The sequence below is a fragment of the Hipposideros armiger genome, unplaced genomic scaffold (assembly GCF_001890085.2).
Source record: "Hipposideros armiger isolate ML-2016 unplaced genomic scaffold, ASM189008v1 scaffold_64, whole genome shotgun sequence".
Taxonomy (NCBI): domain Eukaryota; kingdom Metazoa; phylum Chordata; class Mammalia; order Chiroptera; family Hipposideridae; genus Hipposideros; species Hipposideros armiger.
In genome coordinates, this window is record NW_017731414.1 from 4,961,661 (window position 1) to 4,976,764 (window position 15,104).

General features: G+C 54.3%; 1 protein-coding gene across 4 annotated transcripts in view; it reads left to right on the plus strand.

The window, feature by feature from the left end:
• BMP1 (bone morphogenetic protein 1) overlaps positions 1–15,104 on the plus strand; it is a 49,887-nt gene that overhangs the window by 30,987 nt on the left and 3,796 nt on the right. For 3 of the 4 annotated variants that reach the window (XM_019641878.1, XM_019641879.1, XM_019641880.1), the window contains 10 exons: positions 1,947–2,049; positions 3,525–3,641; positions 3,913–4,058; positions 4,188–4,383; positions 5,427–5,552; positions 6,291–6,451; positions 6,828–7,008; positions 10,961–11,086; positions 14,223–14,350; positions 14,739–14,952. In XM_019641878.1, coding sequence (XP_019497423.1) covers positions 1,947–2,049; positions 3,525–3,641; positions 3,913–4,058; positions 4,188–4,383; positions 5,427–5,552; positions 6,291–6,451; positions 6,828–7,008; positions 10,961–11,086; positions 14,223–14,350; positions 14,739–14,952 — 1,498 coding nt within the window. Of the gene's footprint in view, positions 1–1,946; positions 2,050–3,524; positions 3,642–3,912; positions 4,059–4,187; positions 4,384–5,426; positions 5,553–6,290; positions 6,452–6,827; positions 7,009–10,280; positions 11,087–14,222; positions 14,351–14,738; positions 14,953–15,104 lie in introns of those variants that run through there. The other variant, XM_019641881.1, reaches the window with a different exon arrangement.

The window sequence follows — 15,104 nt, forward strand, 5'->3', positions numbered from 1 at the left end:
GTAGTTTTGGAAGTTACAAGGTGGAAACTGTAATAATTTTTTTTTTTTTAAAGCTGAGCCATCCTGCCACCTGTTGGCAGCTCAGTGGCTGCTCAGCTCGGGCCGGGACTCGAACCGCTATTGCTCAGAGCTCAAACTCTTGACGAGCTCTTAACCAACTGAGCCACTCGGCCGGCCCTAAGACTTATATTTTTATAAAAATATTCTCAATGATTAATAATAATTATCAACAGTGATATAGTAGACCTTTCAAAACATGATCTCACCTCAGAGTACCACAATTAACAAAAGGTCACCAAACATAAACATATTTAAGCTTATGAATCAAAAGAAAAGAAGGAAGATGGACCATCAGTCTGAGCTAGGTAAGGAGAGAGGTGAGGACTTGGAGGTGACAGGCAGTGACAATACCATAGGCTCAGTGGATTGAAGGTCATAGTGAACTGGAAGGATTGTGGGCTCAGTGCACAGAGGGAGTGAGTGAGGAAAGATTGGGGCATGTGGATGGAGAGTGGAGTCCTTGAACTTGAGATTATGAGTGATAGGATCTAGGTCATGTGCTACGTGTGGATGAGAAGGGGTGGAAAGTGGGGGCGAGGCGGTCATGGAACAGAGAGACCAGGAAATGGGGAGAATCATCTAGGTAGACATTGAAATTTCCAAGAATTCTGACAGGGTTGGTGTTAGTGACTCACCATGAGCCGGAAGCTCTTCCTTGACTGATCACAGCTTTGACACTGGCTGCAGACAGCAATTGCCAACACCTGCTTTGGGATCTTTCTCATTCTGGCCTCTGTTTCTGTCTGCTTCTAACTGTGCAGTGAGCCATAGTGGAGACAGACCTCCTTGTCCCCTTCTCCTCCAGCAGGGAACCCAGCTGGCACCACACAGGTGGGCCCCATCGCGTGTCTGCTGCACATGCATGCCTCACTGGTTACAGCGAACCGTTCTCTGGAGTTCCTGCTTGTTGGACTCGGAATACGCAACGGGCTTTGAGGCTCATTCTGGAAACTACTAAGGAAGCAGTTTCCCTCCTGGAAAGTGTGCTTCTCTAACTATTAATGTGCTTCCCTGCTGGGAGAGTTGGTACTTAACAAGGTGTCACATTCCTCCAGTATTAGGTGAACATTTGGTGGGTTCAGAGACTGAAATGAGTTTGTGAGTGGGAGGCATGTAGGGGCAGTGCCTGTACCTGTGAGGTACTGTGTCAGGGTGAATGTTCTGCCTTTTACCCATGAAGTAGCTGAGGTTCAGAGAGGTTGGGTGATTTACCCATAGACTCACACCAGGAAATGCAGAGGTGAGATTCAAACCCAGGTCCGTGTGATTGGAGTCTTGAGTTTTTTTCACTAAGTGATTTTTCATGCATATACTTGTCCTTCTAAGTCCTGAGCACCTTGACAGGAATGTGTCTTAAACTCATTCACGAGAAGGATTCAGACGTGGAAGGTGTGACCTCATGCCCAGGGTCAGCGATGATGGGTGACCCAGCCCGCCTTCCCTCTGGGCCCTTCATTCCCATTTCAGACCCCCTGTACCGCATGCCACCTGGGTCCTTTCTCTCACTGAGGAGACCTTTTCCCTCTAAAGGTGCTGTGATTTATATGATTTAAGTTGACCACAAGGAGAGCTGGGTTTGTTTAACCCAAAGCAATGGCTCCTTACTAAGGGAATCAGTGAAACGAGCCTGCTCACACACACATTCACGAGGCGATGCCTTTTAAGGGAGGACTAGCCTGGGATATCTGGGAAGAATGCTGAATGAGAAAGGCACACAGCTGGGGAGGAGGGACATTTCTGTGCCAGGAGCTTTTTGGAACCCCTGAACCATGTATCCCCCACCGCAGACCACCTCATGAAAGCAGGGCAGTGGTCATGAGGCTGGCAGGCGAGGCCTGTGAGGTGTGGAGGGCAGCGTAACCCTCTTCCTTCCCCCGTTCCCCTAGATCATTCTGAACTTCACATCCATGGACCTGTACCGCAGCCGCCTGTGCTGGTACGACTACGTGGAGGTCCGAGATGGCTTCTGGAGAAAGGCACCCCTCCGAGGTAATGAGCCAGCCCACTCCTGCCTCCTCCGCAGCCGATTCCTTCTTAGAGCTGCTTCATCCTCCCCCAGGACCCAATGCGTGGCCAAGGGCGACACCCTGCCGTGGGAACCGTGCCTGCTAGCTACTTCAGTAACTGACTGTATGACTCTGGGCAAGTCCCTTTCCCGCTCTGGACCTCAGGGTCCTTGGTATAGGCGTCTGGGCCTCCCTCGTAGTGGCTGTCAGTATATGGCTGGGGTGAGTCATCTGAGTTGACAGAGGGAGATGAGCAAGCTGTTCTGTGCATCCCCACGGTTCCAGGCTCTCTTCCTCATCTGTGTGATTTTAGAGGCTCCGTTTTCTTTGTCTGCAAGGTCTGACCTAAGGGTGCCCACAATGCAGCCTGCTGCACCATGAGGGCTATCTGCATGGCACAGTGGTGGCTACCTACATGGCACGGTGGCCCAAACTTGTTCACACAGGGTACTTTTCCCTGGGGGGTGGTAAGTAAGTAGGGAATGAGCGGGTCAGAACCAAAGGGCAAGAAAATGCTTTAACAGACATAGACGTAGGGCAAAGAGAGGTTGTTCTAAGACAGTATTGGCATCAAGCCTGAGGAGCTATATGAATTCTCCTTCAATCTGGACACCATTTTAAGTAGCTTAGGACTGCTCATTAGCATTAGAACCTTTGTCCCACAGCCTGTGCCTGTAGCAGGCTGACGAATCCTTGCTAATCATATTTTCCCCCAGTTTCTTATCCTTGAATATTTCTTATTAGTTACCCAAAGCAGCTGTTATTACAACACTTCCTTCCTGCGGCCGTGTGAGCTTTTCCAAGATTGCAGTTTATTTTTATAGCTTACATCCCTAGGTCAGCACCCTCTGTCCCTTGCTGAAAGTTGGGAAACATCCATCTTATTAGGAATACACAAAGTATCCCTGGTTGATTTCTTGACTACGAAGAATTCCACTGATGGCCAGCCTCATCCACTTGTGTGGATTCCTCAAAAGGGACATTTTTTAACCCAGTCCTCGGATCCTGGGATTTATCTGGGGACCTGTGGCATCCCCTGCATTTGATCAAGTGACACATTTTGTAGTGTATAAGGAAAGCTGTATTCGTATTCGTTCTTGCTTATTGTTTGCATGGAGATCAAATAAGAAAATACAAGTAATGATGGTAATATGCTCTCGCGTACAGTGGGTTATTGTGACGACTCACCATTCATCCTAGAAACAGACTCATATCCTATCCTTCAAGTGCATGAAATCCTCTAAAGGGTTTCTGGCTCTTCAAGGCCAAGCTGCACCTTGGACCAGACACAGGCCCACTGGAGGGTATGCAGTCTTGGGAATACATGCCCAGTGCAGACCAGGGCCAGAGCCCCCCAGACAGATGGGGCAGGCTTTCTGGAGGGACAGCCCTGGTACAAGAAGGGGTAAGGGACTCACTTCGGGCCTCACTGCCCCTCTGTCCACACCATCTGCACAGGCCGCTTCTGTGGGGGCAAACTCCCCGAGCCTATCGTCTCCACCGACAGCCGTCTCTGGGTTGAATTCCGCAGCAGCAGCAACTGGGTCGGGAAGGGCTTCTTTGCAGTCTACGAAGGTACTGAGGATGAAGGAGGGCGAGGAGTCAGATATGGGGTCCCTGGGCATCCTAGAACCAGCCCCTCCTGGCATCCCAGGGGCAAGATTGAGGGCCCATGAGGGAAGAGGAAGCAGAGATCCCAGTGGGATTGGCTGGGACGGGGAGAGGGGGCACTGGGAAGCTGGGGGGATGTGGGAAGGGCTGGAGGAGCAGGGAAAGGGGCTCTCAAGCAGGGCAGAGCATCCTCACTGACCTTCCCTTTTTCCCACCTCACACTGTGTCCCTAAAGCCATCTGTGGGGGAGATGTGAAAAAGGACAATGGCCACATCCAGTCGCCCAATTACCCAGACGATTATCGGCCCAGCAAAGTCTGCATCTGGCGGATCCAAGTGTCCGAGGGCTTCCACGTGGGCCTCACCTTCCAGTCCTTTGAGGTAGGACAGTCACCCTGTGATCCTTTCCTGCCCCAGTTGCTCCCAGGACAGCCCACCTCTCTGAGGGCTTCTGGATGTTGGGTTCTGGCAACCAGAGTGCCTCCTGCTGACTGAGCCCCCGACACCCAGATTGAGCGCCATGACAGTTGTGCGTATGACTACCTGGAGGTTCGCGACGGGCACAGTGAGAGCAGCACCCTGATCGGGCGCTACTGTGGCTATGAGAAGCCGGACGACATCAAGAGCACGTCTAGCCGCCTGTGGCTCAAGTTCGTCTCTGACGGATCCATTAACAAAGCTGGCTTCGCTGTCAACTTTTTCAAAGGTGCCTCCTTCCCTGTTCCTCCACCCCACCCACCCCGTGGCCATTCCATCGCCTCCTCTTTTTCTTTTTCTTTTTTTAATCTTATTTTATGGTGGTAAGAACTCTTAGCATGCGAACTACCCCCTGAACACATTTTTAATATTGCTGCCCACAGGCAGACTTGTTGATGGATGACTGGTCTGCTTCCACATCCTGGCTATTGTAAATAGCGGTGTCATAACTTCGTTCCTTCTTCATTCACCCATTTGACACAGAGACTGTGAGGGATGCATGGACTCTGGCACCCTGCCCTTGAATTTATGGCCTAACTGGGGAGAAAAGGTCAACCCCACTGAAAAACTGCACACCTCATTGAGTAAATGGCAAGCTTATGTAAAAGTAGCTGAGACGTGGTAGGTGCTCGACTATGAATTGAAATGACAACACAGGAGTTGCCTTCACGTCCAACAGTTTGTACAGCAGGAGGGCCGGTAAGGCCTAGAGGCAGGAAATGCTGTAGGATTAGGAGCTCAGGGCGGAAGCCAGGCAGCACGGACAATTTCTCAGTGTGACCTTGGGCAGCGGGGTCTTCCGGAACCTCATTTCCTCCTCTGTAAAGTGGGGATGGTAACAGCCCCTCCATCACAGGCTTCATGTGAGGATGGAAAGAGAAATGAAATAGTTCTTAGCCAGGAACAGCATAGGAGAGGCACTAGTAAATGGTGGTGACCACTGGCCCAACCAGTGTGGTCTGAAGGAAGGCTCTGTGGAGTCCCCCTGTCCCCTCCTTCAGGTCACTCACTACCTGTCCCTTTGGAGCTCTTACAAGAAGAATCCCTGGGGGACCGAGTGGGTCCTGAGCAGCCATGGAGGTCTGGGTGGGCACAGGACGCCATGGCCTCAGAGCTGAGTGGCTCAAAGGGGACTTCCCACTCTGGAATGGGGCTGGGAGAGGTCGCAGGAAGCCTGAGGGACCAAGAACTTGACCCTCAAGCAGAAAACAAGAGGAGGGGCCTGGGCCCTGGCCTGGGGGGTCACTGACACGGTTTCCTTCCAACCAGCAGAGGTGGACGAATGCTCTCGGCCTAATCGCGGGGGCTGTGAACAGCGGTGCCTCAACACCCTGGGCAGCTACAAGTGCAGCTGTGACCCTGGGTATGAGCTGGCCCCCGACAAGCGCCGCTGTGAGGGTGAGTACCCCCATACTGCCCCAGGAGTCTGTTTCCTTCCCGACCCCAAACCCTCCAGCCAGATCTCTTATGCCCTTGGACAGACCCCTTCCTGAAACAGCTAGGACTCTCTAGCGCTTGCTTCACCACTCGTGGATAAGGAATACGTTTCATATTTCAATCCCCCAGAATACACTATCACCAGGGGTGATGTACTGTTGCTTTTTTTTTTTTTTTCATTCTTATTCTGTTTTTTGAATGCTGATGTTGACCTGCAGATGGATTTCATCATCCACCAGAAGGTCACGATCCACAATTTGGAAACCACTGTTCTCAGATAGGCACTGAGTTTCAGCCTCTCCCTATAAGTGTTCCCAAGAGGCTGGTGACAGCGCTCGGTGGCTCCCTGACTCCAGCTCAGCCTGCTCTTGCTGAATGGCTTCTCTCTACTCACCTCTGAGCAGCCTCCTCTCCGTGCCTCCCAGTCCTCACTGCCCACTGGCACTGTCTTCCTTAAGCCCCTCGCTCTCCCGCCTCCCTCTCAGCAGCTGGCCTGGCCTGTATGAAATAGAAGCGACCACGCGCACACTCATCAACTCCTTGTACTTTGAAGATACCCTGCCCCTTCCATGCCACCTTCCCTCCAGAGAGACCAGACCCAGGCCCCCATCTCCTCCTTAATGAACCCAGCCCACTTCTCATGCCCTTCCCTAGAACGGGGACTCCTGGAAGGTGATGCCACCTCCCTTGTGCCCCCAGCTGCCTGTGGTGGATTCCTCACCAAGCTCAATGGCTCCATCACCAGCCCAGGCTGGCCCAAGGAGTACCCCCCGAACAAAAACTGCATCTGGCAGTTGGTGGCCCCCACCCAGTACCGCATCTCCCTGCAGTTCGACTTCTTCGAGACCGAGGGCAACGACGTAAGTGCCGTCCAGGGCTGAGGAGATGCTGGAGGGTCTGAGGCATGGGGGCCCAGCTCAGTACCTGATTCTTGTCCTCCGAAAGAAAGGTTCCAAGAATATAGAGAGATTCAGGGAAGCCGGGGGGCTCAGGGAAGAAGGCCTTGAAGACCCTGGAAAATGTGGCATGTGGGAATGAAAGACCTGGCGTTGGGCTTGTGTGGGGAGCACAGAAGATCCATCCAATGGCAGCGGGGTGGCACTGTTTTGGATTGTTAGAGTTGGTAAAGCAGGTAACTGAAGGTGAAAGGACCCACAGGACAGGGAGCCTCCTGGGTGGGGGTGGTCAGGAAAGGCTTCCTGGAGGAAGTGGGCCTGGAGCTGCACTGCCCTGCAGGTGTGCAAGTACGACTTCGTGGAGGTGCGCAGCGGACTCACAGCCGACTCCAAGCTGCATGGCAAGTTCTGTGGCTCCGAGAAGCCCGAGGTCATCACCTCCCAGTACAACAACATGCGCGTGGAGTTCAAGTCCGACAACACAGTCTCCAAAAAGGGCTTCAAGGCCCACTTCTTCTCAGGTAGCCTTGACTCCCCAGCTCCGAGCCCACTCCCCTGCTTCTTGCTGCTGCACCCTGCTCTCCCCAGTCCCCCTGGTGCCCAAAGCAAGGTCTGTCCGCTGCTCCCCCGCTAGTCCTCCACCACCAGACCAGCCCCTCCGCCCTGAACCCTGTTATCCCTGAACCCTCTGTGGAGGCTGGCCTGAGGCCAGGCAGGTTGGAGGCAGGACACAGGGAGGACACAGACAAGCAGAAATGAAGGGAGAGGGAGGTCCAGGTGTCAGGAGCCTGAGAGAGGGCAGGCCCTGGGGCCAGAGGATAGGAGGTAAATGCAGAGAGCAGGAGGGTGTTTGCTTGGGACTCTGTGGGCCAAAGACCTCTAATCAGATCCTGCAGGCACCAAATGGGCTCATGCCCGGGAAGGATTCTCCCTCCTTATAACACCAAAGCTGTCCCTCTCCCCCTCCGCCCTCTGGTGGGAGACTCAGGTCCAACCAGCATTTACTTTATTTTATTTTACTTTGTTATTCATTTAAAAATTGTTTTCATCACTTATTTTATTATTATTATATTTACTTATTTATTGTTACTTATATGTTATTTAGTTTATTGAGAGCTTCCCCATGTAAGGCTTGGGGTCGAGCCCCTTCGATGGCCCCATCTTCAGGTGGCATAAATGGTAGACAGCAGCCCTCTGCCCCGCCTCTCTGAGCTTGACCTCCAGAAGTCCCAAGAGACCGCTCTCTGCTCGATTAATTCCTCTGTCCTTGGCCTTGGGGCTAGGCTGGGCAGCTGCTGGTGGTCTTTCTGAGGCAGCAGGACCCAGGACACAGGCAATGCAGGGCAGGAGCTCCATGGAACTGAGTGTGGGGGAGCGGAAGGGCTTTGTGGGGAGCAGCCCAGGGATCCTCATCCCCAGCACGCCTGGTGGGGTGGCAGGAAGGCAGGAAGCCCACGGCCCGTCCACGCTGCCTTCCTTCTCCCCTCCTTTGCCCAGGATCCTGCATCCTCCAGCCCCCTCTGTGGCCGCCCTACACCCCTGCTTGCCCCACCTGGATGCCATGCACTGCCCCTGGGTACTGGATCCCTGCTTGGCACTGCCAGCTACCCTGCTTTGCTTAAAGTGCCTGCAGCCCCTGCCCCCTGCTTTCTGAGATCCTCCCCTTGCAATGCAAACCCCTTTCTTTCCTGTGCCCACCTGGAACTCCTACGAGGTGCTCACCAGAGGGCTGAGGGGACGTAACACCTACTCAGATGTGGGCTTGGCCCCATGAAAACCATTACCTGCTTACTCTCGTCTCTTTCTGCCCTTCTGTTGCTCTAGTCTTGGAGGGAGAGGGGGACTGACACCACGTCTGTCAGGCCTAGAGCCCAGGGCTCTCCACCCATGGTTATTGCCCTGCCCTGGCGTGGTACTGTGCCAACCCCACCCTCAGCCCTGCACAGAGACGCGCACACACACACGTGCATACCTGCACACACACACGCGCACATTGCCCCACCGCACAAGAAACCTGCAGAGGACCCTCGCCAATGGGCATCAAGGTCCAGCCCTCAGGGCACGGGGCATCTGACTCTGGCCTCCAAGGAGGGGGCTCTTTGGACTTTGGGGACAACAAGCCAGGAGACTCTAAGCCAAGAAGGAGAAGAAAGAGCCTGAAGACCTTCAGTCTGACCCCAGCTACCTTCCGGGGCATTTGGCACTGGAGGGTGAGTGCCATCTCCTTGTCTGGGCCCATGTTCACCCCACCCCCCTGCTCCTGCCCCTCCTGCAACCTGCCCCCTGGCTCCGAGGGGAGGCTGCCTACCCCCCACTGGGCCAGGGCCGCACCGTGCCAGGGCCCCACCCCGGAACGCTGAAGCAGACCTTCCTCAGGACTCACTTTTCTCCCACTCATTCATTGAGTCATTCACTTACCCACTCACTCACTCACTGGGCAAGTATTTTTTATCCCTGCTATGCGCCAGGCCCTGTTCTAGGTATTTGGGGTGCAAATAAGAAATGGTCAAACATTTCAGGGAAATCTTTGCTCCGTCCATGAGCTCCCAGCATAGTCACCTGTGAGTTCCTCAGTGACACCCCAGGACCATCACAGGATGCCCATTCTCCCCCCCCTCTACTCTCCTGCAGGGCTCGTTCAAAGGCAGCTTCCACAGGGTCCCTGTGATGCTCTAAATGAGCAGCCCTACAAAGGGACTTGGGGACTCTTCCTCTTGGCCCTGGGTTCCTGTGGGCCCCAAGGGTTCTAGCCCATCTGAGAATGGATGAGAGAAGTAGGGTCCTCTGGGATCTTCTAATGCGCTAGGCCTTGGGCCCCTCTCCTGATGGAGACCAGTAACAGGGCTCCCCCTGTCAGAAATCCCACCTAGCCATTTGAATGCCAGCAGGCATCTTTCTACCTCGCAGTTCATCTCTGGAATTCTGGGTGTCCATTCAATCCGCACACCTTCCCTGAATGCTTGCCTCTGTGCCAGGCACACGGTCCCCAGCATGACCACAGACAAACTGGTGAATATGTGGGCATGACATGCACATGCCTCTGTGACCATGTGTTTGTCTGTGTCAGTGCACATGTTTGCTCATAGGAGAGTGCGTGTGTGGGTCCACCCGGACATGAGCAGCTGTAGGTATGAGCGTGCTTGAGTGTGTATCTATTGTATGCACGTGTACACAAATGGGTGGATGGCTGATAATGTGTGTGTGTGTGTGTGTGTGTGTGTGTGTGTGTGTGTGTGGTATCTGTGCCTGCCTATGTATTTGTGTGCAAAGGGGCATATGTATCCTGTGCCCGTGTATATGTGAACCTGTGGGTCAGTGTCTGTGCTGCCATGTTCAGGCAACAATACCTCCGTGAGGGGATCCTGTGTCTATGGGTGTGTTGGTATGAGTGTGCGTGTGTGTCTAACACACTCTGTAGCTGCGGCAGCCAGAAGGAGAGAGCAGACCTCTGGCCAAGGCTCACCCTCTCTGTGGACTGCTCCCCTCTGCTGGAGACTGTTTTTTCTTCCCCCAGTGTGCGGGGCTCATGCCCACCCCTGCAGGCCTTTCCCCTGCCACTGGCTTTCTCCCCATCCATCCAACCCCTGTCGCTGTGCTCCTACCACCGGCTACCCCTCTGTGACCTGGCTGCGCCAGACATGGCCATCCTGCATGTGTGTCCCTGCTGCCTTCCCGCCCTGCCCCGTGGACCTGCCTCCCAGGCCCGGGTCTGGTTTTCACTGCTCTCCCTGTCTGGTCCCTGCCCTCCACCCCCACCCCTTGGTCCCTTTTCTCCTTCTCTCTCTCGTTTCAGAAAAGAGGCCGGCTCTGCAGCCCCCTCGGGGACGACCCCACCAGCTCAAATTCCGAGTACAGAAAAGAAACCGGACCCCCCAGTGAGGCCTGCCAGGCCTCCCGGACCCTTTGTTACTCAGGAACCTCACCTTGGACGGAATGGGATGGGGGCTTCAGTGCCGCCCACCCCCACCTCCGCTCTGCCATTCCGGCCTGCCTCCCTCTGGCCGGACAGAACTGGTGCTCTCCTCCTCCCCCCTGTCCCTCTCATGTGGACAGGGGGCCTTCCCTGCCCCCACCCCCTCCCATTTTGATGGTGTCTGTGACATTTCCTGTTGTGAAGTAAAAGAGGGACCCCTGCGTCCTGCTCCTTTCTCTTGCAGTCTGCTTGTCCATGTGTCTGTTTTTCCACTTGTCCGTCTGTCCAGTAAGCAGGTAATGGTAGAGGGTTCCCATGCCGACCAGTTCCAGACCTAGACCTCCCTCCACCCCACTTTTACTTTTTCTCCCCACAGCTGGGCCCCACTAGGCTGGCTCCGCTTGGCGCAGTGTCGGCCCCATCATCACCTTGGCCTCTGACTCCCCACCCAGCTCACGGGGGGGAGGATGCCCAGCCAGGCCTCCCACTTCCCCTGGGGTGACTGTCTGGACCTCAGCCCTGCACAGACCTGGGGTCTGTCCTTGTTTGCTCCCCTGCAGACAAGGACGAATGCTCCAAGGATAATGGCGGCTGCCAGCAAGACTGTGTCAACACCTTCGGCAGCTATGAGTGTCAGTGTCGCAGTGGCTTTGTCCTCCATGACAACAAACACGACTGCAAGGAAGGTAAGTGATGCTAGTCTCGGTGCCCAGAGCCTGCCGGGCACCTTGTATTGCCTGCAGCATGTGGACCTGAAGGACCAAAGGCTGGGGTATGGGAGGTCAGTAGTGCCACCTCCATCGGGCTCAGTTTAGACTCAAGGAGCTGAGTGACCTCTGAGGTCACCTCATTTCACCTTCTGCCTGGTGCACAGATCCTCCCAGTCCCAGCAATATCCAAGCCACATTTACTTCCTGTCTCTTTGTGCGTATCGGGAGAGGAGGAACACACAGCTGCCCCAGGCTCCATTTTAAAGCTGTTCTGGTAGTCAGTGCATCTTCAAATCCACGTCTAAGTTCTCTTTGAAACAACCTCTCTCTGGCCGAGAGGTGAGATAAGACAGCAGTTAAAATCATAGACTCTGGAGCCAGGCTGCCACTTGGCCAGCTCTGCACCCTTGAACAACTGACTTCTCTCTGCACCTCAGTTTACTCCTGCGTGACAGGTAATAGCACCCACCTTGCAGGGGCATGGGGCTGTGAAAGGCTCCGAGCAGGGCCTAGCTCATCACAGGCACGATCACGCATGTTACTGGCCACACTGCTGACCCCAGGGACACTTAGAACAGGGCCACTGCCTACCAGACACTGAAGCCCTGCAGAGATCTGAAAACAGCTCTCATGTCATCCTCGATATCATCTGACACAATAGAACACTGGCCTGTTCCAAGGCATTAATTCCACTGTGGCCCTGCCTGCTGGGAACATAATATCCCCCCAGCATAACACAGACTCGCCTCTGCCACTGAGTTTCTGTGTGACTTTGGGTGAATCACTTCATTTCTTTGAGCTTCAGTTTTCTCACCTATGAGATGATAAAAAAAAAATGGTACCTACTTTGCAGGGTACTAAGCTTCACACATTGTGCTTTGAGCACTTAGCGCAGTGGCTCACACATACCTCTTATCACCATTATTAGGGGGACAACGAAAGTATAAACAAACTACTGGCCAGAATAAACAGAATTGAAGCCCTCGACTGTGACCCAATGCACACTCAGAGGCTTCCAACCCGGTCACTTCAAGCTCCCCAAATATGGAGTTCCTGACTCCTGGAACCCCCGCATCTTTAAGCTAGAGAGGTCCTTATTCTGATGTTGTCTAAACTGCATGTTACCTCTATACCCTCTATGAAAAGGGGGGTTTTGCTAAAGAACCCTCAGCGTCAACATCTACGAGATGGCAGGAGAGGGTTTAAACTTCTTGGAAAAATGGCCTGTAGAAACACTCATGGTTCTCTACTCAAGGGTAGGCTAATTACAAATCAGTCCCTATTTCCTGAACCCCTGTGTAGATGCAGCACTATGCAAGGTTCTGTAGGGGATTCAAGAAAGGAGACCCCTTCTCCCAAGGAGATTGCAGTCTAGCTGGGGAGAGAAGTGGGTGTGCAAGGAAAAGTTAGAGGGTATGGGAGACCAGGGTAGGAATGGGGAAAGGTAGTGTGTATGGACATGGGAAACCGAAGAGAGGTATGAAACAGCTCATAACTCAGACGGGAGGGCCAGGAGATCCACCTGCCTCCGCCAGGGCCATGGGCAGCCTCTGAGGGTGCCAGTCCTCTGTGGGGCCTCCTGACTGTGCACTCATCCTGTGAGCCTCTGTCTACAGGCACAGCTGTGAGGCCTGCACCCCACCCTCTCTTTCTCCTCCCCAGCCCAGCAGTGCACTGGCCGCCCACTTTTCCTAGAGGGACTTGTCAGATTGGAGAATAATGAATAATGAATAATGAGCACTGACTTTTAAACTTGTTTGTGAGGCTACACGTCTCAGAGGCAGGAGGCAAGTGGTAGTGGATCGAGGGGCCATAAGTACTGAGGATGTGGTGATAGCAAGTTTTCTTGAGGGTTGGGCGAGGAGAAAAGGAGAGAGGCTGGGTGGCAGCTGGAGGGGACTATAGGGCCGTGGAAGAGTTGGTTTAGGATGGGCACAGTTCAGGAAGGCTCATAGGCTGGCAGAGCTGGCAGAGAGAGTGGGCATTTTGTGGTACAATGGTCCCTGAGTGGTGGGTAGCAATGAGCTCCAGCTCACAGGAGGAGAATGCATGCCTGCCAGACAGGAGGGATACCTTCTCCAAGTCAGGAAAGGAGGGAAGGTGGAAGGGGGAAAGGTGAGTTGGCAGGTAGGGTTGGGAGGTTGAAGCCTTTCATATCTGAGGCCCCGATTTTCTCAGGGAGGCAAGGAGGTGAGGTTGTCTGCTGGTAAGAGAGGGCTGAAGGTTTGGAGCTGTTGCTGAGGAGGTGAGAGATGGAGCTGACCAAGGACAAACGCAGGAGTATCAAGTGTTTTGGGGCCCACCGCCGTTGGTGACTACAGATGGGGTTTTCCAAGATGGCGCAGCAGAAGGATAGCATGTTAACAAGTAGCTGGGCTGGTCAGCCGTCTAGTCCAGCTGGCTAGGGCAGCAAGTTAAGTCAACCAAAGAGGGACTATTGGGAGAAACTGCAAGGATCAGGGTTGTGGAGGTCTCTAAAGTTGAAGAGGCATTGATGGGCAAGTGAGGGCCTGGGCACCCTTGGAAGAATAGGAGGTGGCCACAGAGAGGGTGATGCGTTTGTAGCATCAACAAACGGTGGGTGATGGTGAAGCCTGGAGTGAGGTCATGAGCAAGCATGCCTCAGGAAGAGGGAGATAAGAACCAGTAGAGTCGAGGGCAGGGACAGAGAGGTCCGTGTGTTAGGTGAACCATATGTGTGTTTGTTGACATCACTGATGGTGGCAGCAGGGGTGGGGTGGAGATAACTGAGTCAGGTGTCAAAGTCTCCTGGGAATGTGGAGGCATGGCAGGAGATCAAAGAATGACAACATCGCGGAGGGTGGAGGTGGTGTGGCCAAATGGCCTCCCAGGTCCAGGGGTCTGTATAAGGAGGGGCACCTGTGAGCGTGGCTTCCAGGTGGGGCCTTGTGTGGAACCAGACAGCTCAATTTCCCCGGGCGTGAGTAACTGAATGGAAGCAAGTGATGTAAGTTCAGTCAGTTTTCACGCGGGGACAAGAGAAAGAAGAAGGGAGGTGGGCCGGAAGCAGGGACTTGCTTCCTTTCTGCATTGGGGGCATTGGAGCATTGGAGTCCCTGCTGATCCCCTTTCTCTCACTCGCCTCCCACAGCTGGCTGTGACCACAAGGTAACATCCACCAGCGGCACCATTACCAGCCCCAACTGGCCTGACAAGTACCCCAGCAAGAAGGAGTGTACCTGGGCTGTCTTGAGTACCCCTGGGCACCGGGTCAAGCTGGTAAGGTGCCCACTCCGCAGCCTATATGGGCACCCTGTTCCCCCATGCCATGTGGCCATCACCTGTTTCCTGTCAGCTCCAAAGCCTGGGTCACTCAGAGGCACTGCCCCAAGCAGTGCAGGCTGCAGGCAGATGCCTGGCTCAGCCCATACGACTGCTATCCTGTGAGAACTCCAGTCTGGTTTGGACAGAGGCTCTCCCCCAGTGTACCTTGGGGATGTCCCTACCACCACCCCATTCCTGGGCACTCTCTCACTGCCATCCACCAGCAAGTGGCCACTCTCCCCAAGGTCTGTGAGCTTCAGTTGGGAGGCCTGGGATTGGGGCTCCCTGTTCCCCACCCACACACATTCCTAACTTGCTCTCCTCCCCCGTGCCCCGCCCCCAGACCTTCTTGGAGATGGATATCGAGTCCCAGCCTGAGTGCGCCTATGACCACCTGGAGGTGTATGACGGACGTGATGCTAAGGCCCCCATCCTGGGCCGCTTCTGTGGGAGCAAGAAGCCGGAGCCAATCGTGGCCACAGGCAGCCGCATGTTCCTACGCTTCTACTCTGACAACTCCGTCCAGAGGAAGGGCTTCCAGGCGTCCCACTCCACAGGTGAGGACATCTCTGGCCGGGGTGCCTGGCAGTCAAACTCTAATGCCAGGGTTTGTTCTGGAGGCTGATCCTGGCCTCAAAGGCAGGCCCTGGCTCGGTGTGGGGGTTACAAAGAGCTTGTGAAGGTTCAGACCAACCCAGCCTGTGGCCTG